The sequence below is a fragment of the Oryzias melastigma genome, linkage group LG9 (assembly GCF_002922805.2).
Source record: "Oryzias melastigma strain HK-1 linkage group LG9, ASM292280v2, whole genome shotgun sequence".
NCBI classification, from domain to species: Eukaryota; Metazoa; Chordata; class Actinopteri; order Beloniformes; family Adrianichthyidae; genus Oryzias; species Oryzias melastigma.
In genome coordinates, this window is record NC_050520.1 from 21683222 (window position 1) to 21707698 (window position 24477).

The 24477-nt window shown below is 36.9% G+C and overlaps 1 protein-coding gene across 4 annotated transcripts in view; it reads right to left on the reverse strand.

The window, feature by feature from the left end:
• Positions 1-24477, reverse strand: part of fam172a (family with sequence similarity 172 member A) — a 146155-nt gene that overhangs the window by 31075 nt on the left and 90603 nt on the right. For all 4 annotated transcript variants that reach the window (XM_036213588.1, XM_024275667.2, XM_036213587.1 and 1 more), the window contains one exon: positions 16171-16255. In XM_036213588.1, coding sequence (XP_036069481.1) covers positions 16171-16255 — 85 coding nt within the window. The remainder of the gene's footprint in view (positions 1-16170; positions 16256-24477) is intronic.

The following is a 24477-nucleotide window of genomic DNA, read 5'->3' on the forward strand; positions in this document are numbered from 1 at the left end:
TGAAAGGATGAGTTTCAGTACATAAACTTAAACCAATCCCACTGTTGCAGTGAAAATATTTCCCTCACATTGGCATAAAAAAACAGCCGCAGTGACTCTGTTTTGATAATATTCAGTACTTGAAAAGCTGGTGAAGTCTTTGAAACAAAAGATATTTTCAATTAAAGGACAGAAATCCTAAAATGGTGTTTAGTTTTATGATCAGCTTAACCTGGATCCTTCTGGACTGCTGGAAGGGAAAGCTCTAATTTAAGTAATCTTAAATTTCGTCTAGATCAACAACTGCACTAATTTAATCACAGAATCACACAAAAGGACAGTTCATACACCTGCAAACAAACTTATTTAAAAAAAAAAAAAAAAAACTTTGATATTGTTTGATGTTATGCAAGAGTTTTTAATGCATAAATGTGTAAAAATAATTTTCATGTAAATAGTACGTTATTTTGTACTGAACTACATGTTTTGTATTGTATCTGATGCAGTCTGTGCTTTAAAAAAACATGTCAGTGTCAGGTTGTTGAAAAGGACTGCTAAGGCTCAGGAGGCAGAAAATAAATTCCTGAAGTCTTCAAGCTAACATTTTCCTTCCATGAAAAAAGCCCTATTTTATTTTTTTTCTTACACGGTCTTCCACACACCTGATTCTTTCTTTTCTTCTCATAGCCAAAAGTAGAAGAGTGTTCAATTTTTAATTTTCCCAACACTTTTTTTGAGTTGTTTCAAAAAGAGACGTGAACATATAAACCTTTGGGTCTAAGAGAATATAGAAAGATGGGAGTTTTAGTAGAAAGAGAAGCTCAGAAAAGAAAATGAAACAAGAACAGGTCGAAGAAAAGAAACAAAACAATTTAGTTCATCATTTGCAAACACACGTATATATATATATATATATATATATATATATATATATATATATATATATATATATATATATATATATATATGTATGTACACTAATGAACAATGTTCTACTCCTTAGCAGTAATACATTTTAAATATCCTCCCTGGTCTGCTTTTGCCTTATTGAGTAGTTTTATTGACATGATAGTGGTTGATTTTTTGTTGCATTTAGACTACAATCTTTAGCCTTTACCTGATATCACAGGCAGACAAAAATAAGCTCAAAATGTGATAGTTCCATCTTAAGGAATATTTTGCTGCTTCTAATTTGACTTAAATACCTTGTTCCACAGCTGAGTGAACTAGCACCTGCTGCAAACTCAGCTAGCCTATTGGAGCTCAGTACAGAGCTGTTGCTAATTTTCTGATTCAATTAGCATGCCTCAGAGCTTTCCAGTATAATTGCAAACTACTTCACAGTTACCTCGCTGATTAATCGCTGCCCATCTGCGAGCCAGGGTGTGGGAGACCGTGGGACAGGTTTGGGTATTCTCAAAAATCAGCTCCAAGCAAGTTTTAGCTTCACCTAGTGAAATAGTAGCCCATGCCCACAGGTCTACTCTTCTTTTTTTTCAGTGACTACATTCTAATTTAAAAATATTAATTAAAGATTTTAACAAAGTTGATTAACAATTTTGACAATGGCTTCAAGTAAATCAAGTGGAGAGTTAAGTTTAAATGTAATATTAAAGTGAATGAACGTAGCAGACATTGGACCTCACAGAATGAAAATAATTAGGTTAACCTTAAAAGAAAACAATGATTTCTGTATAATACATACAAGTGAAAAATGTACTTAAAATAAGCACAACAATAACTGTGGATCATTTGTGCAGCATTTTTTCAAAAATACTAAAAATATTTATTTTAATGCTTGATGTAAATTCTTGTAAAGTCATACAGCAGGAATGCAACTAAAGACCTATGTCGCAGCTTCACGGTCTCACTGTTTTGTATTTTTTTCCAGAGCTATTTTTCTTTTCTTTTTTTATTATATACTGTGTTCTGTGTCCTGATTGGCTGTTGACCTTGTCAATCAATCTGCTCCATACCACAACTCTTATCCAGAATTCTTTTAGATTTCTTCAATCAATAAAACTTATTTTTCTGTGGAGTTTTGAACTTCAAGAGAATTTAAACAAGAAATAAAAGTGTGAAAAGGTTTATATATCCATGATAAAATTGCATAAAATATGCAATGAGGGGTTTTAAAGCCTTTAAACATCTGCACATCACATATTTCACCTATTATGAGTTCTTTTTTAACGTAATCCCTCGTTTATCACAGGGGTTCTCCATAATTAGCTAAATATGAACTGAGAGAGTTAAAAGCCACCACTAATAGTCAAGAGAACAGATTTCATTTTTGTTCGTAAAATATTCATTACCACCTAAAAGAAAAGTGCTGAATGATTAAAAAATTAAATATATTTCCACACATCAGCCCTAACTGACTTCTAAACTGATAGTCTTTGCTCTAACCTGAGCCAAAATATGGATCCAAAATGATGTTGTTTAAACCTTCAGGTCATAACCCTGATTGAGATCCACTTGGAAGCCAGACAAATCTCCCCACCAAACCAGATCAATACCTCTTTGCTGTTGTGCCTGTCTCACAGTGTTTACTTGCATTGACCTCTGGAGCTTATGACAACTTGCACTGGACAGATGTCAGAAGGAAAAAAAAAACAAACAAGGAAAAAAAAAAAAACACCAAGGTAGAGAAAATGAGGGTGGCACTTGACAAGCTGCAGAGAGAATACCAGAGATACTGCTATCAAACACAAAAGGAATAGGGTCAGAGAAAAGAAAAAACAAGGGTATAAAGAACACGAGGGGAGGGCAATAACAAGCACTCAAAAGGAGGTAAGTGTACAAGTATCAAGAGGACAGAAGTGGAGGAGAGGTGAGCAGAGAGCTTTGACAACAAAAGAGAGGAGCAGTGAGTGATGGTTAAAGGAGTGTAGCTTGGGTTAGATGTAAGACCAAGGTATCTCAGGTTATCACAACAGTCAGTCAGCTAGAGACTTCCAGCTATCATAGCCAGGGCATGTTGCTCTCAATCCCACACAATCCTCTTCTCTGTTCTCCAACCCAGCCCTATTGACAATTCTAAAACCAAGGTCACAGCAGTGTTTACACAGCTTTTAGCCCAAATTACATCATCCAAACTCTAGCCTGCTGGATGTTTCACACTGTCGCTGAGAGAAAATGACTTGGCAGTTTGCCTTCCAGCTGAAAGAGGAGAAACAGGGAGAATGCAAAAGACAAAGGAGTGAAGGAAAGGAAGAGGAGGTGTGGGATGTAGCTAGGGTGAAGTCTGCATAAAAAAGGAGGCAAAAAAATGGTTCAAGAGGTTAAAATATGCAATATGTCAATGTCCACTAGAGTATTGCAGTTCATGTATCTAGGAATTCAAAATAATAACATGAGCTTGTTAACCTATTATTGACTCCAGAACTGGAGAAAAAAAAATCGCACAAGTATAACAGCTGATTGACGGTTGAGGAGAGACAAGCATGAAATGTCATAACTGGACAAGAACCTTTGAAAGTTTACAGCAAGCTTTTGGTTCAGTCAATGGGGTCCCATTGCATCAATATCTAATCTTAAACCTACTATGTGCAACCTGTAAATATCTATAACCTTCATTTTCCTTCTCACACTGAAGTTCAGATAGTATGTGTATTATTTAAGCTTAAAAATGCATTTCAATAGACATCAATAAATATAGAGTGAACTATGTCTCCTAAACTGTGCTTTGCACGCATATGAAGTGAATAATTAAAATTTTGTGTGACTTAGAGAATAATAAAAGAGTGAAAATATGAGTTACAATTAGTTAGTGGATTGTGCAATTTGAACAAGATTAAAATGATCATTGACTATGGCACTATTTTACCACATACACGTGGTTAACCGTAACCATCTATTTGATTAAGTAAAATACACAACTCTAAATGTTTCTATACAAGTGGTTTTATAAAATTTTATCCTATAAATACCTTTTTTTTATGACGTTACCAATAAAATTCTTGTCCAAACACTAGTTGGACTCACATTTCAATTCCATTCAGGGATTTTTAATTGTAGTGCAATTAAAACTTCCAACTATTTGGACAACTTGGAACATAAGAGTATTGATCCGTTGTGCTAGATTGTCTAAGAGGAATTAATATATTTTGCCAAATCTCCAAAATTTTGCTTCAACACTTTTTCAAGATCCATCTTTCTTTCAAAGCAATGTCTTTTTTGTGGAATTTCCTAATTAAACCCCCTAAAATCCAGTAAAACTACTTTTGGATCACACAAGGTGTTAATGTAAGCAGCATACCTAAAAAAAATGAGCTGTGAATCAATTTGACTCTAATTGATTACCTTTAACTGCAAATAAATGCCAATTATGCATTATGTCAATGGAAAAGTTCTATACTGTTAGTAGAGGTGTCTAATCCTTTTAAGTGCTTAAATTACATGTTAAAGAGGAGGTGAGTGGTGGTAGCAAAGTGAAAAAAAGAGCGTAAATAGTGTTGAGCAGAATTTAGGCTCGAGTAAGTCATTGCAAACGTATTTTTCCTCTTCTATGAGTCCACAAAACTTGACATAATGACTGTTTATACAGTGGCAGAGTCTGAGTCAGAGTCAAGGCCACAGGAATGACCAAAGCTCTTCAAGTGCCAAAAGAGGAAGTTATACAAGAAAAACTCTTTGACAGTTTTTCAGAATGCATTTTGTACAAACAGGCTATTGAATGAAACACACACTATTTGGGGGGAAAGAAAATATTATTTTATGTTTGCAAATGGATCTCACAAGATCTCGTAAGCCTATTTTTGCAAACAGGAAGTTAAATAAGGTAATTTTGCCGAGCGCAATTTCTTAAACATTTGACAGCAGTATACCATTTTTTTTTTACATCAATGGTTTTTTAAGCATCTGTTTAAGTGTAGAAAAAACAAAACAAAAAAACATAGTTATAGTTCAACAGGGATTTCCCACTTTGCTTTTTTTACCATCAAATACTATTACAATTGTGATGATACATTTGCTCCAACACATCCCAGCTTAGGTATAAAGGAATTTCCAAAATACGGGAGGGTCGAATACCGAAGAAATGGAAACATCAAAGGGATTGGTGAAACAGACCAGCTTTGGTTCCAGCTCAGGAGGTCAGAGTGAAGGCAGCATAGCCATGCCCACTAGGGGCACTCAGCTAGAACTAAATGCGGACACCACGACGCCAACTACTGGACCACCGCCAAGGACCTCTCACCCTGCTGTGTTTCTCTCTGTCTTCTTGCTCATGTCACATAAATGAGCATGTATGCTGTGCCTCCAACCTGCACCCTACTAACCGCACATGAAAATCCTATTCTGTTTTTAAGGCCCCTGACAAGCATTTTACTGCATAATGAATTTTCCTTTTTTTTTTTACAGTAACATCTGCCCGCATGATTGAGTGGTTAAACTGTACATTTATGCAGGACCACCCTCTCTGGGATATTTCAGAGAGACAATGCAACCACTGAGCTCCAAACAGCTGTAAATGAGCTGAATGTCATACCACACACCATCTGTGAGCACCAACACATGACAGAGCAAATAGGATTACTGTATGGAGGAAGACAAGGAGGATGACCCAAGCACGGAAATATCATTTCCAAGAAACTGTGGGAATATGGAGGGCATGAGACGGGCAGATGTGGAAAGGGGGGGTGGGGGTGGGTTACCAGAGAGCAGAAGGGATTTTACTGGTCAAAGGTCAGGCAAACAGTGCAGCGACCTAATAGCTTGCGCGCCACAGCTTAGCTCATGTTTTCAAAAAAAAAAAAAAAACAAGATTCAGAAACTAGGACAGGATTCAAGAGATGAAAAGCACCACAAATAGCATAGTGGATAAATGAAATACAACAAAGTTCACAAGGTTTATTTATTTTTTTCTTTTTTATAGAATCTTGTTTTACATAATTCCTCAAAGACCAGATCTATTCTGAGAGAAAATATTGTGAGCACTATATGTACATGATAAATATTAAGTTTTGTTTCAAGATCAACTGAGGTTGTTAGTGATGCCGCCAAAGAGTCATGGGCAATTTTAGATGGTTAATGAAGCTTTTTGGCCCTGCTGTGTGAACGTGAAAGGCCAACAGCAGGTATAAACCTGGTAGCACAGCGCACATGATAAAGAATGAGCATCAAGCGTTATTAGACTCCTTCTTTGGTGCACCCTGCCATTAAAAAGAAACATTTTTGTTTCATGAAAATACACACAAAATGTGATATGAAAATGTTAGAAATAATCATCAGTGCATTAAAAGAGATTACGTTTGCATTAGAGGATTAGAGGCTTTCTGAGGAACAAGAAATAAAAGCAGGGAGAAACACAGTCATCCAAAAACATATTTTTACATAGAAAATTTACACCAATCCTGCTATAAGGAAGATTATTTTGTGATATCTAGAATTATCCCTTATTTTCCTTTCTACTGTTCATCTTAACACTATTTTTATGTTAGATTTGAGAACCTGACATTGTAGCAGAAAAAAAAAGGTTGATCCTGGGGCCAGAGAAGGGCTGGAATGCCAAGCATGGCTTTAAGCTGTAAGGTAACATCTATGTCAAAAGCCTCATAGTGTGAAAGACTAAATCTCTTGAGTTGTACGGCTCTTGAGTAGAAACTACTAAAACAATCTGATATGAACACATTCAACTTGGTCCACGGGAGCCAGCCTGACATGTGACTGGCTGCAACACCTCAAGGCCACAGGTCAACCCGGATTTCAGCAAATCTGAGCAAGCTCGACATGAGCTTATACGCAGGCAAGGGAGGGGGCACGGCTTGGCTTCCAACCTTTACCTACTAAGACCCTTGAAGATTTTTAACATGACCTAGACTTCACTTCTTCATCTGAGATGTTAGCTATACTAACTACAACATGATAGCTGCCTGATGCCAAACACAGTTCACTTCCTCTGATTCTCCTAGATTATGCCGTAGCGACTGCTGTCGACCTCATTTAGAGCTTCTAAGGGTGTTTCTATCACAAACAGAAAGCTGAATCATTTCTTCTGCCTTGGTCATTTATTTCCGTTGGTTGGCGTTTTGTTTTCTGGCCACATGTTGTGTAAAGGGCACACTTGGAACAAAGGGGAACCGTGCTGTGTGTCTTGAGGTCAAACAAAGAGCAAATAAGAAAGCCAAACAAAAGGAGAGTAAAATCTAGTCAAAATAGATTCTGATTTTCAGATCTTGAATTTTTAATCTGAAGAGCATCTAAAATATTATTGCTTCTAATGGTGAAATGATTCATTCAAATAACAATTCGATTCATATCATAATTTGGAGTTCCCGATATGATTCATAGTCGATATTAGTTCATTTGATGATCTAAAATTGATCCAGGACATCTTTATCCAAAAAAATCCACCAGTGTGTCACAGAAATAAATACCTGGTTACTGAACAGAGCAGGTGAAGTTTTCTAGATTCCTTGTACTTCTTGCAAAACAATCAAGTGTAAATTAAATGAGTGTGAAATAAAACCAGTAAACACGAATTGATGGCATAACATTCAATTTTAGCTCACTGTTCTTTTTCCACATAAAAATAATACAACCGGAACATCATTAGAACATTATACCACATTGTGAAACAATTTTATAAAGATATAGGTCAAGTGGATAAACAAGTTGCCTCAGACAGATCAATCTGGTTGGATTTTGGAGTATAAATCAAAGAATGAATTAATTGTTACACTTCTACTTGCCTCTCAAGCCAAAAAATATTTGAGGCTGCGTTCAAAAACAAGCAACACAGACACCATTGTCATGTTGAAAGAGCTCTTCATTTTTTATTTTTTGTGAGCAGCTCTTTTCTTACTCAGTTTCAAAATTACTTCACATAAAATGACTTTTAGAAAAAACATTGAGGATTACAAAACATTAAGAGCAGTTTCGACCAATTTCACAACTTAAATTCTCTGAACATGGACACAACATCACCAACTTCAGAAAGTTGATTCTACAAATGTAGTATCTTTGCAAAGCAGGTCACAAAACTTAAGTCTGTAACAAGACTTAATTCTGATGATTTTAAGCTGAAAAGTAAGTTGTAAAAACTAAAAAAAAAATGAAGCATTGCAATGCTTTAAATGATTTTTGCTCATCCAAGCTGCGTAACCAGGGGACTGCACTATTAAACAGGTCTCATCCCTAGAGCTGTACAATGTCAGTGTTGTGTGACTCTGTTAGTATGCATACAATTTCAGTGTTTGTGTATGTGTGTGAACAGCCTGCCTATGTTGATTAGATAGAAGGTGTGCCCTGTAGAAGGTGTAGATACTAGCTGACCAGGACATAGACAAGCAGGGGCACACTGGAGTGGCTTTTTTCCACTGGATGTGCAGTTTAGCCTGAGAGGCTCACAAAATTGATAACCAGTCTGTCTTTAGGTTAACTTGATAACATAGCTGTTCACAGCATTCTTCTCTCTATGAGGGCAGACACCCAAGTGTAAAACAGTTTTATCAAATTGTGCAGGAATAACAGGTCATTAAAGACTGAATTAATAAAGAACATTGTAAAAAATGTATTCACGTCAGAAGAAAATAAAATAAAACTGTATTAATTGGAAAAAAAATCCCCCTGTAAATTCTAGAGTTAAAAAAACAACATTCATTAAGGAATTGCTATGGTGCACACAGTTATTTCCAGAAAAATCCCCTTGAAAACCCTACACAAAGCATACAACTTAGGCTACATAACAGACAATTTGCTTATTTATCATTTTGTTTCAGTTTCCAGTCCACATTTAAAGCTCAAAAGTCAGATGACACACGGGTCAAGGGTTACTTTGTGCTACCGGGAGCAGTGACAGGCCAAAGATGGTCAGTGGATGCTGTTTAGTATGGGAAGAGAAAAGAAGGGTTGAGGATTAAAAGCTATTGCATCAGTAAGGGATCAGCACAGCCTATCTCATTATCTTCTGGCACAATAACCACAGGAACTTGGAACATTTTATTATTATTGCTTCATAGACTACCAACAGGCTATTCTATTTCTACAAGAAAATTAAAATATATATTTAAGGTTCATCTGTCACACACACCTCATTGTATATGCATAGAAAAAAGCACAACCATTAATAAATTTTTTTAGGTAGATTATTTCTTTTTTTTTTTTTGGCCACAATAATCTTTGGCAACAAGTTTTGTATTCCTGGAAAGTTTTGTAATAAACATGTATTTATGGGATAAGCAGCAGTATATTCAAAATTTGATGGCAATTCTCTTTAATATAGCTAGAGTATATTTATGTTTATAGGCCCTAAAAATTCTATAAGAAGAATGTATCAAAAGGGATCACCATAACAATATATGAATATTTATTGTTGAAGAATTCATAAAAAAGGCCAACTCTGAAGAATATGAATTGTTGTCTTTTGATTTCAACTTGACAAAAACCCAAAGTGGATGACCCAATGGTTTGGCTAGTGCTTGAATGTTTCCATTCATTAGGTCACATATCTCAAAATACCACCGTGTGGTGACCTAAATGCAAAATTTTAAGCAAATTTCATAGGGACCCGCAAGGGTTTAAGAAAAAGTTAACATTTTACAGCGACCAGACAAATTTCCATAAACGTTGATATAGGTCAGTGGCCGCCTGGGCACATTTCGAAGTTGCGCGGTGGCAGTCCAGTCACAGGTGGGGATGATGCCATTATAAAATAGGGTGACGGCTGGGCAGCCACAGGTTGGCAGCAGCTGGAATCACCAGCCGGCAGCAGCTCTGACTAGACTATGTGTAAACGTCTCTGGATGGCGGACGTCAATGTCAAGTGACCACAGGCCACCAACCGTTTTATAAAAAACGAGCCAACGGCTGCTGTCTACATTCATGACCACCCCAACAATTTTTTTTAAATCGGGCAGCAGCATGAATTCCTAAAGATTTTGCCAATGCCTCCCCATCATGCAGTGGCAGAAGTATGTTTGTCTGTAGCATTAGTGATCAGTCTAACTGGTTTATTTTTTGCCATATCCCACTCAACTCCCAGCATAATGGACTCCTGGTCTTCATCCCTAAGAAAAATGTTGCTAAGCTTTATTTGCTTGGTTTGAAACAGTGGTTAGACCGACTAAACTGGAGTGACACATGCTTGACAGAAACCCTGTTATATTCATATGGGCCAAAGAAAAGTATGGGATAAAAGCAGTTGCAAAGAATCCTTAGGCTAGCACCACTTAGGATTTGCTGTGTCCCTTTGGAGCTTATTGGATTTATTCTACACCAAGTCGGACATCCAAAATTAATGCATAGCCATCATAAATGAAACAAAATACAAATTGAATGCAACGCATATTTCTGTTTAAACGTATCACAATCCAAATAGCATTTATATATAGGAATGTCTTCTAATAAATGTTAATACACTGTGAACTATTTTTCTTATCTTTTTTTTAACTTGATTCCATTGGTGCGACTGTCAACAAATAATGCATATGCACAGTTTGCATGGACTTTTTATAAGTAGTTGCCACATGTCGAGGTCAGGGGAAAGGCTGGGCAGATTAAATCACATATCGACTCAATGAGAAAAGGGCCATATGGGCAAATGAGATCCATGTCGCCAAAGCACTAATCTGGGGATGCCCTCTGAGTGACTAAGGGTGGACACTACCCACAGTAGCTAAGAGGCTTGAGAATTCCAAAGCAGCTAGTGACACGATGCATAGCCCTGCACATTAGCGCCACCATCTGATCTCTGATCCAGACAGAAGAAGATTAGAAATGCTATTATGGAAAAAGTAATACAATATGCTACCATCACTGGTGTTTAGTTGAAACATCTAAAACATGTATTAAGTGTGTTTTTAAGTAACATCTCAGTGACATTTATATTGGAATGCAAAAAAGAAATTGCCTCAAATCAGACTGACAAGAAACATCTGTTCAAAGACAACAATTTCTTTACAAACAAAAGTATTAAAACAACAGCTATACCTGGTATGTGAGAAAAGGGCAACTAAAAAAGTCTTAGCTGAAGGGGAAGAAAGTATGGCAGTGGGAAGAAACAACAAAAGTAAAGATCAAACAGAGAAAAAGGTTATTATTAAAGATTTTGCTGCTCTAAATGGGTACAAAGTGCAAAGTAGAAGAACAAATGGACAAATCCAAGAAATTAACAGAATAAATACACAATAGCCCTTATGGGTAAATCTGGCACCAAGATGATAACGAGATTATAAAAATTGTGTATTGAAGCCAATTGTGCAAGTGTTTAATGAACCTTGTTGGACATTTATGCATACCAGGCTGTTTTCACCTCTTTTTTCTTTTTTTGTTCTTAGAAGGCTGTAAGTTAGAAACAGGATGAAAAGGGCCTTAGGAATAAAAGTTATCAGGCTAAATTGTGAAAAGGTAACAGACAAACTTTGTGTATGTGTTTGTAGTAATTACAATCACCTCTCATTTGTATTACACGTTAGTGCTTTCTGACTCGTATCCTTTTTTTGTCTGAAAACTTTATTAGTAGTACAACAAAATACAATTCATTTGGGCTGTCCAACATTGATAACAGTTTACAAAGAAGTATGAAAATGAATTGCAAAAGGCCATTCAACTTTTCCTTAAATTTCATTGTCATTAGGAGATTGTAAGTATCTCCTAAATCTAGTACACAGTTTTGGAACTTTAGAATAGCTTTGATATTACTTGCCATTTTTTGTTACAGCGGCAATGGGTCGTGAGAGGCTGTGAGCAAGCAGAAGAGAGTTTAAACATAGGGATAATGGGAAACAAAGGCAGAATCACTCCACGCCAACAGTCCTGCTCACAACTCAGAGAATTTATAATAAACTAATGCCATTCTGTAGAAACTATGTCCTAGTAAACAACACAGTCTCTTTGATTTTTCCTAAATATGATAATCATAATTAAAAGACCATTGGGAATACATTTTTAATAGTGATTGGAGTGGGACTTTAAGGAATAAAATCCCCCCTTTTTGACCTACCATGTCTAGTCATGATTCAAATATTGGGAAACTCACTATTAAATATTAGAAGTTACTTGAGCAAAGACTGTTTAGTATTTTGGGTCTTTGGTGAGCTTGCAAGTGATCATGTCATTATAAACTGAAAACTGAAAATTTACTACTCATGCCTTGGGGATTTATTAGGGACATATTTTCAGTCAACCTTTACCTTTGCTTTTATTTTCAATATTTTTGAGCAAATGTACTTAGGAATAAAAAGACAAACAGTTGCAATAAAAATACTATTTGTTGTCATACAATGTGTTTATTTTTTTTTCAAAAAAAGGTATCATGTCAATAGTTAAAATAGAAATCTTACCTAAATGACTACACTGTGCAGTCTTTTTTCTAAAAAAAAAAAAAAAAACTCTAATAAACCCATTTTTTATGAAACTACTAAATCAGGTAAATGATAATACCAAACTAACACTAACTTGCCCTTGATAGAAAACCCAAACTTTGACATCAGCAGCTTCTAAGCTGTATTGATTTTGCCGATCACCAGAATGACCCAGACAATACCCTCATCCAGCTGGAGTGAAGTCAAGTCAGAGGTCACAGTTCAGTCCAGCAAAGTTTACCTGACAATTTCCTGCAACACAAGCGCTACATCCATTGGCTGAGCTAAGATAACACTGCAATACATATCAAAACATAGACACAAAGGCACACAAATTTGCATGTGATCCACCACAACAACAGCAGACTTCCACCAGACAAAGCTGAAAAAACACTGGTTAGAGAAGGAAAACGTGATGGTAGGAAGTCTAGGCTTAAAATTCATAGCTGTGCAGTGTGTGTGTTTGCGTGTGTGTGTGGATAGGTTTGAGTGTAACAAATAAAAGGTAGACCATTGTCCGTTTCATGGTCAGACATGCTGAAACCAGGAGTGATGGTAATTAGTTAAGTCGAACAATAGCAAGACATTCCATTCAACAGAACATCTTGACATTGAGAGTCAGTATGCCTGCTTGTATACATTTAAAAACATCAGTTCAATTGCTGCAGTTTAAAAAGTGACTGCTAAGATTACTGCACAAAAATAAATATTTTGCACCTCACTTCCTGCCATGTCACAGTCAGGCAATTGCTGAAATAAAATGTATATTTTTTTATTTAAAGACAGAAAATAAAAGTTAAACCCTTCCATGCACCTCTCCATGTAGAAAAAAAGGAAAGGGAACTATGCCTCTTTCTGTATAGTACATAATTGTTAATAGCTACTTTGAACTAGGACTCTTGTACAAGTACAGGGCAAGTAATTAAAGTACAGGTAAGACATTAACTTACCTTTGTTAGCCATTAATCAGTGTTTACTTTTAGTGAGCTCTCTCTGTGTAATTAATAATCAGCCTGGACAATGAGTAATCACCCAAGAGGAAGTTGAGTGTTTACCAATGAGTGTGCATATGTATTTGACCAATTTTAATTTTTATTATATACATATCTGCTTTACTTCCTTTATTATTTGTTTTATGTGTCATCTATTGATTGTAGCCTATATGTTATTTTTCCCAAAGTCAAAGCTACAATACTTTCCCTTCGTCCTGGAATCTGGTTGAAATAAAAGTAACTACAAATATACCAGATTACCAGAAGAAGATATGAGACTGTTTGACAATGCTTTGATCATTAAATCAAGCATCACTTTGTGGATGATTCAAAATGACACAGAAGCTCTGCTGCTATATCTTTTCTGCTGTTTTAGCTAGGGTTAGACTGGTAGACTGGCTGGTAGACATGGTTAGTCTCCAGATCGACCTGGTTAGTTTTTATTAAATGGATTACAAATATAGTACTACACACTTAAAGATGCTGAGAGAAAGGAAATGAATAAGAAGGAGCAGATGTAGAATGGAGCAATAGTGGGATTCATCCGTTCTCCCATGATGGTGCACAACCAATACACACCCAATATTTTGCTTGCCTTCAGACATTTGAGTGTGGGTCTGTCTGATCATATGCCACTCTTCACGGCAGTCACATTTTTGCCTCAGGCCTTGCTCAGTCTGGCAAAACAAGAACAGTGGTTCACATTTTGATGTGTGTCTCTGCATATGTGCACATGCATGTCATGTACAACAACAATGATTCACCAGTCTGTTATCTGCTGCTGAGCGGTTTTATCTTCAGTCCTGATTACAACACTTACACATACCAATTCCATAGCAACCCAGACAACAGCAGTCATGGCGGTATGTGTGCTGACTGAAGTGAAGGACTACGATGCCCTGACAGCTTTTCCTCAACCCTCTCTCAACCTCTGTTGCTCTTCTGTAACTCTCACCACAATGGCTGTTGCTTGTGAGCCTGCAAGGCTGCCAAGGACACAAAGATGACTGAGCGAACCTTTGACATCAGAGGCTGCCACCAAAAGACCAGAGACAAGCAGACTTGGCAGCTCTGTTAACAGGCTTGATACCCAGCTCTTTTCAATTTAGCTAAAGTAGCAAAAGTCAACAAAGCAAAAGTCAGGAGTGCACACATGTTAGATACTGTGTCAAACAGGTCAGTGTTTGAACAATGTTAGGAAGGGCAAAACTTTTGGCCCAGGCACCGCTGTCTTTTGACTGACAGCATTCACTGAGAAAAGACAGGCTAGAAAGAAAAAAAATGACATTTGAACAGGAGATACAGCACTGATTTTCTGTTAAAGGCTTGATGACATTTCAAGAAGCTGATTCACCGGTAGATGTTCAGGCCACCCACCCACATGAGTCCATGTGGAACAAGCCATTTAAGGACTAAGATGAGATAGGAATGCCAGAGATGTACTCACATGTATGAAATGACCTACACATTCACCATAAAGTCACTGAGAAGCGTTAAAGTGAACACATTCTGAAAAAGTACAACCACACAAGTGATAGGTCAGAAAAGAAAGAATGGAAATATTAAAAGGGGTTTTAAATGAACAAACAATTATGCTTAGGTATGCATGTATGGATAATAAATAACAGGTAAATAATACCTGAGAAAAATGACATTTCATTTCCAGTTTAAGGGTGACCTCTTTGTTGTCTGGGTCTAAGCCCGTATGTGTGTGTGTTTGAGTGTGTCACGCTTCAAACAACACAGCAATCATCATCTCTTATCAACGGTCATGTCGAGGATTACAGTTTTCATCTCTAATCCTACATTAAAGACACATTCTTATGATGGACATGACATCATCAAGGCCAGTGAACCACAGAGAGGGCATTAAGACAGGAAGCAAAACACAGCAGGCAAGGATTAATGAGTCCAGGAGACAGACTGGTGCTTGGAAAAGCAAGGAGCCACTGAAAACAGACATCGATATGATTTTAAAGTTTATGTTTCTGCAGCGTAAGCAATATAAAGTCTTTGCATTTGTCTTTTAACACAATTTAACCTAGATTTAGATTATCCATTCTTGTGTCAAAGCCTGTTTTGAAAAGGGCTTGGAGCTACGCAGTGGCCAGAAGCATGAGTACAAGCACACATCTTCAAATAAATTACTTTATATTATCATTAGAATGATGCACAACTAACTTAAAAGTTTCATATGCTGAACACAAACCTCAACTCATTTTTGTTGTAAACCAAAAAACATCACCGACCCACATTTGTGATTACTTTATTTTGCAATAGACAAAAATGCTATGATTTCAAACAGTGCTAACCAAAAGTTTATTCTACATCAGCTTTGACCATAGACACCAGATTTCACAAAACTCATCCACAAGGGACTTTCTGATATTTTTATTAAAATGAAAATAGTAAAAAGGGGAGAAATAAGAATGTGTATAATAAAGAGAGAAAACTAAAATTGAACGTAATATCTTACCTCAATCTATAGTTTCAAAATATCCTTAGTACATACTCTAGATCATACTAACAAGGTGGAGAATATGAGAATAGTCCATGAAAAGCTACCATCATAGAAAGCTTGTCTAACAACATTAATTGTAATTTTGCTCATGAGAAATTGTAGATTTGATTTGCAAAGCCCAAGACTCCAAATCTCAGTCATTAAAGTCACAGCAAAAACATCTATTTACCTATATTTTAAAAAAAATATATTTTATATGACGTTTATAAGATAACAAAGAAAAAAGAAATGTAGCTCTGTTCCAAATAGTTTTTTGTACATTTACATTGTTTTTAAATTCAGTATCATGATGAGACCACAACATTCAGGAAAAAAAGATCGGTGTGAAAACTTTATTCAATAGTAGCAATTACTATTAGGATGTGTTTATACATACCTGCAGAAAGCCTGGGGCAGTCTGGCAGCATGGAATCGAGGGGGGTGTCCAAAGGTTCAGGACTCGATACCCAGTTTTGACAGTTCTGTAAGAAGATAATGCAAAGAAAAAGATCTATTGAAGACTATAATAAAATACAAAACAATCAAATAATATTTCTAAACAATAACTTGCTTCAACAAAACATTTTGAAGAACTGCTTGACATAAAAAATGGTTTATAGTTGAAGTTCTTGTAGAAAATTATGTATTTTTTGTTTAAAATAGAACATCTTTAAATGATGATTCATGTAAAAAGTGAGATAGGCAAATAAAAGATAAATATAAAAAATGAAACATTGTAGACAAAAGAAAAAAAATGGGAGATGAAAGGGAAACAGGTAAGAGAAACAAAAACTGAGACAAAACTCAAAGCAGAGGTGACTATGGATAAGCAAAGCAGGGGAAGAAGAAACAGAGACAGGAACAAGCAATTAAAAGCTCTTTGACATGTTGCTCCGACAGTCTGGCGTTTGTTTGTAGTTGAGAGATGAGGCCTTCCTCCATGGCTGATCAGTGGGTGCCACGGGGGGAGGGTGTCTGCCCAGACTGCTGACCCATAACCCCCTGCAAACACCCTACTCTTCTCAAACCCCTTGTGGTTGACAACTCCACTGTCAGAATGCAGAGAAGACCTCTTCATCCGTTTTTTTTCTTTTTGAATTTGTGCTATCTTCATCGTCTTTTTCGTGTGGCTCTCCCTATTTCTACCTTTCAAGTCACAGTAGGAGTATTTTAGAAATAAAGCTTACACCTTATGAAATGTTAATGAAGTGTATCAATGTCTAAGAGAACAGCAGGGTTTTTCTCTTACTTCGTCCTTTCAGTCCCTGGGTCATTGAGCGACATCAAATCAAGTGTGTTTGGCCTTTTGACTGTGCAATGTGCATTGGTATGATGCAGCTTGCAGAATTTGAACAAAAACAAGAGGAAAAAGGAGGAAGACACAGGGAGTCTGAGAAGGAATGCTTAGAAAAGACGTTCCCCAAGATAAGATAAAAGTTCAATAGAACAAAGAGAAAATGTAAAGAGATTAGAATGTGCAGCTGGCGTCCTTCTGATTCTCTGCTTATCTGGCCTTGTTTACTTTCACCATGGCCCCCTGACAGCCATTACCGTGTGCTGCGTGCTTATGTGTGTGTTTGTGTGTGTGTATCTGTAAGTTTTTCTGTGTGGGTCAATGACTGCATTCGAGGAGTGTCCTCTGAAAAGACGTGTAATGTTGTGAACCCTTTGAAACATTAAAAACACAAACATGCACTTGTGTTTTGAAATGTTCCTCTCAATAGGACTTTCCCTCTTGTAACCTGACAGTTGAGCCATTGGACAAACTTCTATGCATACTTGCAATAATTTTTATGAGAGCCAACCAGTAGCCAATAATGTCAAGATACAAAAGCTTCCTTCAATGCAAAGATGGTTCTCCCAAATCTAACGTCTAGAGTCTGGAATGAGGATGAAACAACTACAACCCAGTGCAAACCAAAGGACAATGTGGAGGAACCAGTATCAAAGGACAAGCCCCTGCATGACATAGCTGGGGCAGATTAAAAGACATCTGATATCAAAAAGTCCTACCAGTGGCTAAGTAGTGGTGGTTTGACAGATGGCATAAATATGCTAATAGTGCCAGCATAAAAACAGGTTGAGTGCGAGGGCAATGGTAGCAGGAGTATGACATGGCAAAAACAGCTTTAGCCACCGGCTAAACTGACTCTCAGAACAGCTATACAGATTACAGGTATTAAAATTCAGAGTTCCGTGAAGATATGAACTTAGCACATGCAATGACCAAAACCAAGGGTCTAACCCTTTGTTCATTTTTGACTGAAAGCTTCCAAAGTCAAAAGTAGAACCATTAGGTTGGAGAGAGAAAGTGTAAAAATAAACGTTTTTTCCACAAAACAAACTGAAGGAGCCTCATTAACTGGATATTGTGGTGAGGTATGAGGTATAATAATTTTATCTCATGTTAAAACGTGCACATGAATTAAAGTATCAAACATCTCTTGTCTTGTTAACACATAGAGATATAAATATATTTTTGAAATGTAACAAAAAAAACACAGCTTTGCTCAAAACACAGTGACTTTTGCAGACTGAGAAGTCATTAACAACCAAAACAACCAGGGCAGCCTTCTGTAGCTATACACAATATCCTCTTCCTTGTATGAGATTATTCCAAAATGATATAGAGGAAAAAGACAACTCAAACAAGAAAATAAAGAAGCTGTAACTGAAAAACCTGTGGAGAAAAGGCAGAGCTACATACAGGTATTAAAAATACATCTGAGCTTCCACAACAAAGTTGTAAAGAACGTTGTAAAACATTCAATTTCTATGATGGAAAGAATATGTATAGCTGGTATGTCTGTCAATAGAGGCAAAAGTTTAGAATGTAGTTTGGTTTATAACCTGACTCTATAACATCTTTTTCAATTAATTTTTTTTATCAAAGTAATAAAAGCCGCCATTTTCAATACAATCTTGGAAAAATTTGGGTTATTTGAAACCTTTATCGTTCATTTAGAAAATGAAAAAAGAAAAAAAAACGAACATCAGGAAAAATTGAATAACGCTCGTCTCTTTTGAAAATGTACCCCATCTGGTAAAAACCCACTAAATAACTAAGGTGCAAAATGCATCTTTCCATTTGAATGGTAGATATACTTAGTTAAATTCCATGTATATTCTTCATGTCTGGTTCTGTCAAACATATAAAAGGAACCAGGGGATGTAATCTTCTGCAAATATTAGTCAAGCTGAGAAGTCAACAAGGGAAATAGTAGCAAAATATAGTGCGTTTTTTGATTTCTTGCCTTACTGAGATGTGTTTTTTCTTTGGAGGCTTGCTTTAAGAGCAGAACTGTGTGGAGAAGCGTAGAAGAAGTAGGGCTCCTTGACTGCTACATCAAGTGTCTCATTGTATCTCCTTTAATTCATTCAGGCTGTCTGGAGAAAGATGTCAGCTGGCCTGTGAAGCAGAGGACTGAAGGCGGCTGGAGAGTGAAAGGAGGGAATCTTTAAAGCACCCTCCCCTACAATTCCTCCATCACCACCATTATAGGCATGGAAGCCAAGGTCTGAATAGATTTGTCAAGGCAACAACTCACATGTGCACACAAACTCTTGCATAAATGCACACACACAACACAAAGCCCTGGAGCTGTGGGAGACCACAGGCATAACAGCAGTCACATAAAGGCAAGGCCTGCTGGCTGGGATTAGAGAAGGACAACATGACAAAAGGATGCCACATCACATCGGCTATCTCCGATGCATCACATCATCACTTCAAGCAGCTTGTCCACCGATCAATGGTGCCATTGAACAAAAGGACAACAGTGAAACAAACGTGTAAACAGATCTAACTTTTCCTACAAGCCTCCAGATCTATGCATGTGTGTCTTTATGCTTCTAATACAAACTTGCTTGGGTGGTTATTCTTGAAATGACCTCAGCACAAAATCTTCAATTGCAGCAAAAATACGTCTTTAATAATTCAAAGAAAAAAATAGGTAAAAACGATGACTGTTGTGAGTGTATTCGTTGTGCACAAGAGGTAAGGGCCAAAAACATTAGAACTATTTTGAGTCTAAGAACAGTTATGGCATTTTAAAGATAGACAAGGTAAAATTATAATGCAGGTTGCATGAGGTACAAAACTGAGTGTAATAAATTGAATAACTGAACTCAATCAATTTTTGGGAGCAAATTTCTAATCAGTTGATCAAATTCAATAATTTGTTTCTTTTAAGGAAATATCTTCATGTCAAAATCCAAATTGGAGTTTGGGGCTGCACGGTGGAGCAGTGGTTCACGCTCTTGCCTCACAGTGAGAAGGCCCCGGCTCAAGTCCCAGCTGGGACCTTTCTGTGTGGAGTTTGCATGTTCTCCCCGTGCATGCGTGGGTTTTCTCCGGGTACTCTGGCTTCCTCCAAACATGCTTCATAGGTGAATTGGTGACTCTAAAGTGTCCGTAGGTGTGTGGGTGTGTGGTTGTAGGCCTCCGACAAACTGGTGGCCCATCCAGGGTGTACTCAGCCCTGCCCGGCAGCCCCTTGACCCCAACAAGGATAGAATAGGTTAAGAAGAATTAGAGTTTGAAGTTTTGAAAATATATTTTTTGTTTTCATTGTTGTTTGTCTTACTCCTATACTCTCACATCCCTACGAGTCACGGTGGATAGTCACACCTACCAAGTTTGGTTGTGCAAAATGCTTTTTTACTACTGTTTCATAGAAGGAGTTTCATTTCTAAAGTCCCTCATTGCTTGTTATGGACAGTGGACTCTACCAGACCTCCTTCAGTGCAATCTGTTAGTCACTTTGATACACTTTTGTTAAAATACAATTAAGAACCTTAAGACAAGTTGATTTTTAATTGGTGTTTTATAAAGAAACTGATATAAAACTGGATTGAATTGAAATCATTTTCCAATAGCAGCAATATCCAGGCCTAATAAATTTGATGACAACTGATGGTCAAATGCCCATCTAGGTGAAAAATTTAACTTGCCGCTTATGTCTTTTGAATTTTCTCACCTCTTGTTAATTTCTCAAGTTATTGGAAAGTATCTATCTACAGTCATTGTTTTTTCTTTAGAAGCTCATCAGCTCCTCATTTGAGAATTGTTTGGGTCCTTGAGGAACACAAATGAGAACTATTGAACTAAAAGAGGACATCTGTAAACAAAAACCCCTTGCAGTAAAGGTTCCTTTAAAATTTCATAGTTTTCTTGGATGGTACAAGAAAGACAAAACCAATTGGTAACACTTTATAATAAGATTCCATAACAAGCGTTATTAACTCATTAACAAACATTACTAATGTGCTTATAAGGTGTTAGTAAGGACATGGATTAGTACAATACGCAAAATAAGGTTTTTAACATACTTAGTATGAATTGTTAACATCTAAAGTGAGACTATTGTCTACAAAGGCCAAATTAATAAACTGCTTACAAGGTTAATACATGTATTAACTATCTTTGTCAACATTATATTCAGTGTTTTACAGTACCTCGTCTAAAGGGGTACCAACGCATTTCTAGTCATGTAAATAGATTTAAGTGAGCCCCAGAATATTTATCTCTCATTTTAGAGCACATAAGACTTAAAACCTACAGCAAGATGAAAAAAAAGTTTTCATAACTGAAACACATACACCCTGCAACCTAACTTTTCAGAAATAAGTCCTTAGGATCAATTTTTTGCTCACTGTGAGAATCTCTTTCCCATCTCCTCCAGGGGTTGTATAATGGATCAAGATACTTTATTCATGACCACAGTGACACTCTGTGAGAGAATGCTGTGCGTGTATGATTGTGTGTGTATGTTCTGGGCAGGCCACTAGAGTGTGACAGCAGGCCAGCACAGTGACAGGAGACACCTTGGAGACTGTGACAGGTTGCCAGCTGTACGCCATCATTTGGAGCTCCCATTCACACTCGTTTCTTCTCACCATTTAACTCTTCTATGCCTCTTTGTTCTTTATTCAACTCAACAAGGCCCAAATGTATTCATAAAGCATTTCTAAGATCAAAATCTAATGCAAGAGACTTTAACGTATGACAATATGCAAAGGAAAAAAATAAATAAATAAAAGTTAATTGATATATTTGGAAGTGCAAATTTATATATAACAAATGTAACTGAAACTGAAAACAATCCTTCATATTTGTGTCTGCTGCCACTCTCACAGCTGCTTCCCACACCTTTAGCAGATTAGCAGAACAGAAGTAGTTTATGTTAGCACAAAGACGTGGTGTGGATTAGAAAGGCAAAATGTGATGTTTTGAAAGGTGGCAGTGACTCTGTAACTCAAATGTATTCCATCGCTTGCTGCTGTTACACAGGGTTACACGTGTTTTAAAGTTGTTTCTTTATTATGTCACAGGTGAACAGCGGGGAAAAAAAAATGGCAAAAACTTTTCAATAATGTAGTTCTGTGAATAAATTGGTGACATCCCCTCCACTTGAAAGTGTCATTGGCCTAAAAGAGCACTGCTCTGCTCACTGAGACTGAGCCTCAACACCTTGTTGTTGGCAGTTGTCTCCACAGTACTAAAGGATGATAAAAAAACAACACAACACATTATATCAATTTGTCTGGAATTATGACACATCAAAGTAGAAGGGAATTCATCACTCCTGGTTTCTAGAGTATCTCCAGTCAAAAATGTTCCCTCAAACTTGTGGCCATAATAATGGCAAGAGTATATCCACATAATGTGCTGAGATCCAGTTTTAAAATGTCTGCCACAAGGGTCCTAACCAAAACAGTTTTTGGCCTTAATCAACACTTATACCTTGCAGTATTCCTACTTGGCTTTGTTTTTCTTCAACCAATGTCTTTGTTTTCTGCTTCCTTAATGGCTGACCAAAGCTGCTTATAAATGTTTGCTTATATATGTTTCATTAACTGGGACTTTCTATGGATAAATGATGGCAAGAAGTAGGAAAAACACATATATATACATTAACAGCTGACAATAAGCTAGTATTTACAAAAAAGAAAAAGACGCCTTACTGAATTGTCTGGATTTCAGCATACATTGTGTTTACTGTTAAAACCCAAACAGTTTATGAATGAAGGATTGGCCATGTGTGTTTATGCAACTGTATTTACTGTAATATACGTTTAAAAGAGAACATGTCATAGAGTTTGACCAAACCGCAACAGGGCAACAGCAACAAGGAATAGGTGGAATAGGCCAACAGGAGGCTCTAAGGACACAAGTAGCCCAAAGCTGTCCTTCTGTAGTACAACCAGGAGCCAGGCTTTGGACTGGCACAGGAGCCCCAGTCACTCTTGTCTAGATGTAGAAACACTGAATTTAATTTTATAATCATTTTATAATTTAAAAGAATTGTGCTTTGGATGGATATAACAGACCAGAGGCATTGTCATAGGTTGTGTTACACATTGCCCAGAAAGGACTAGTGGTAAGGATGTGCAAACTATGATTGTGTGTTTTGTGGCTGTAGAGTTTCCATCATTACAAGGTCACAAAGGATAAAAAAGTGACACAAACATGTTTGATGCTGTTTAGGGTTCATGCTTCCAGCTGATTAATGCACAACTCTGTAGGTATAATCCCTTCGGATGACTTCTTAAAGGTTACTGGGAATTAAATTTATGATCTCACTGTTTGAGTCAAGATGGCACCCAAGGACCAGAGGTCATGTCCACAATAGGGTTTTTGTGTTTTAGTGTGACAATTTGTATACAGGTCTCTTGGACGATGTGAATAAACTAATCATTGCCAGTGACCTAAATGGAAGTCAGTTGCCATGGAAACAATACAAAAAGATATAAGCCAATGACTTAATGAAAAGAAAAAGATATCAGTATAAAGGAGTAGCGATTCCAATTTCCTTGAGTTTTGGAAAATATTTGAGGTGCCAACATTGTGACTTGAAAAAATTGGGGGAGGGTAATAATACAAACTGGGGGCTGGACAAAATTGCATGTTTTTGTATGTGCTTGCTTGTAGTCAAAAAGCACTTTGAATGGTTGTAAAGAGCAGTGTAAATGTGGCTTGTAGTGAAAAAGCACTTTGGTCAACTAGAACAGAAGTGCAGTATTTAAATACACTTTACAATTTCAGTCAGGATCTATAAAGAAGAAAGTTTGCCCGTGTTCTTAACCCAGACAGACAGTGGTTCCCACACAGAGTAAACCCAGAAATTGTTGGAGAAATATATTTACCTGTCCCTTCTTCCATCCAACCCAATAGTTTTGCTTCTTCCCACCTCAATTACTTTAGTGTCAAAAAAGAATTGCCAAAAGGACGTCACAAAAGATCCCCCAAATGTATATGCTACCTAGTACCTAGCTTCTATTTGGGGCAAACATCTGTATGAATGAATTTCAGAAAATATCTGATCATGTTTCAAGCAAGTTTCAAAAAAGAAAAAAAGTGCGCTTTTAAATGAAACTTTTTGGGCGGAACTGGTCTCATTATTTCCCATGCTACTTATCAATTGGATCAATATCAATTTCTTAGCCATTACAGGTGGTTATGAGCTGTTTCCAGGCAAAAAAATTGACCAACTTGAATGGGGCGCACAGGTGGTCTGCAGGAAATACAAGGTAGAGAACTTGGTGAGCCCACAGAGCGGCAATGTTCATGCTCATTTTTTCTATGGGCATGCTGCAAGTGACAGTATATAGCCAACACTTATATACCATGCCAGGTTAATTAAATATGAAGTAGGTGAGACATGTGCATGTCATATGGATTTTTCATGTTTTTGACATCCCC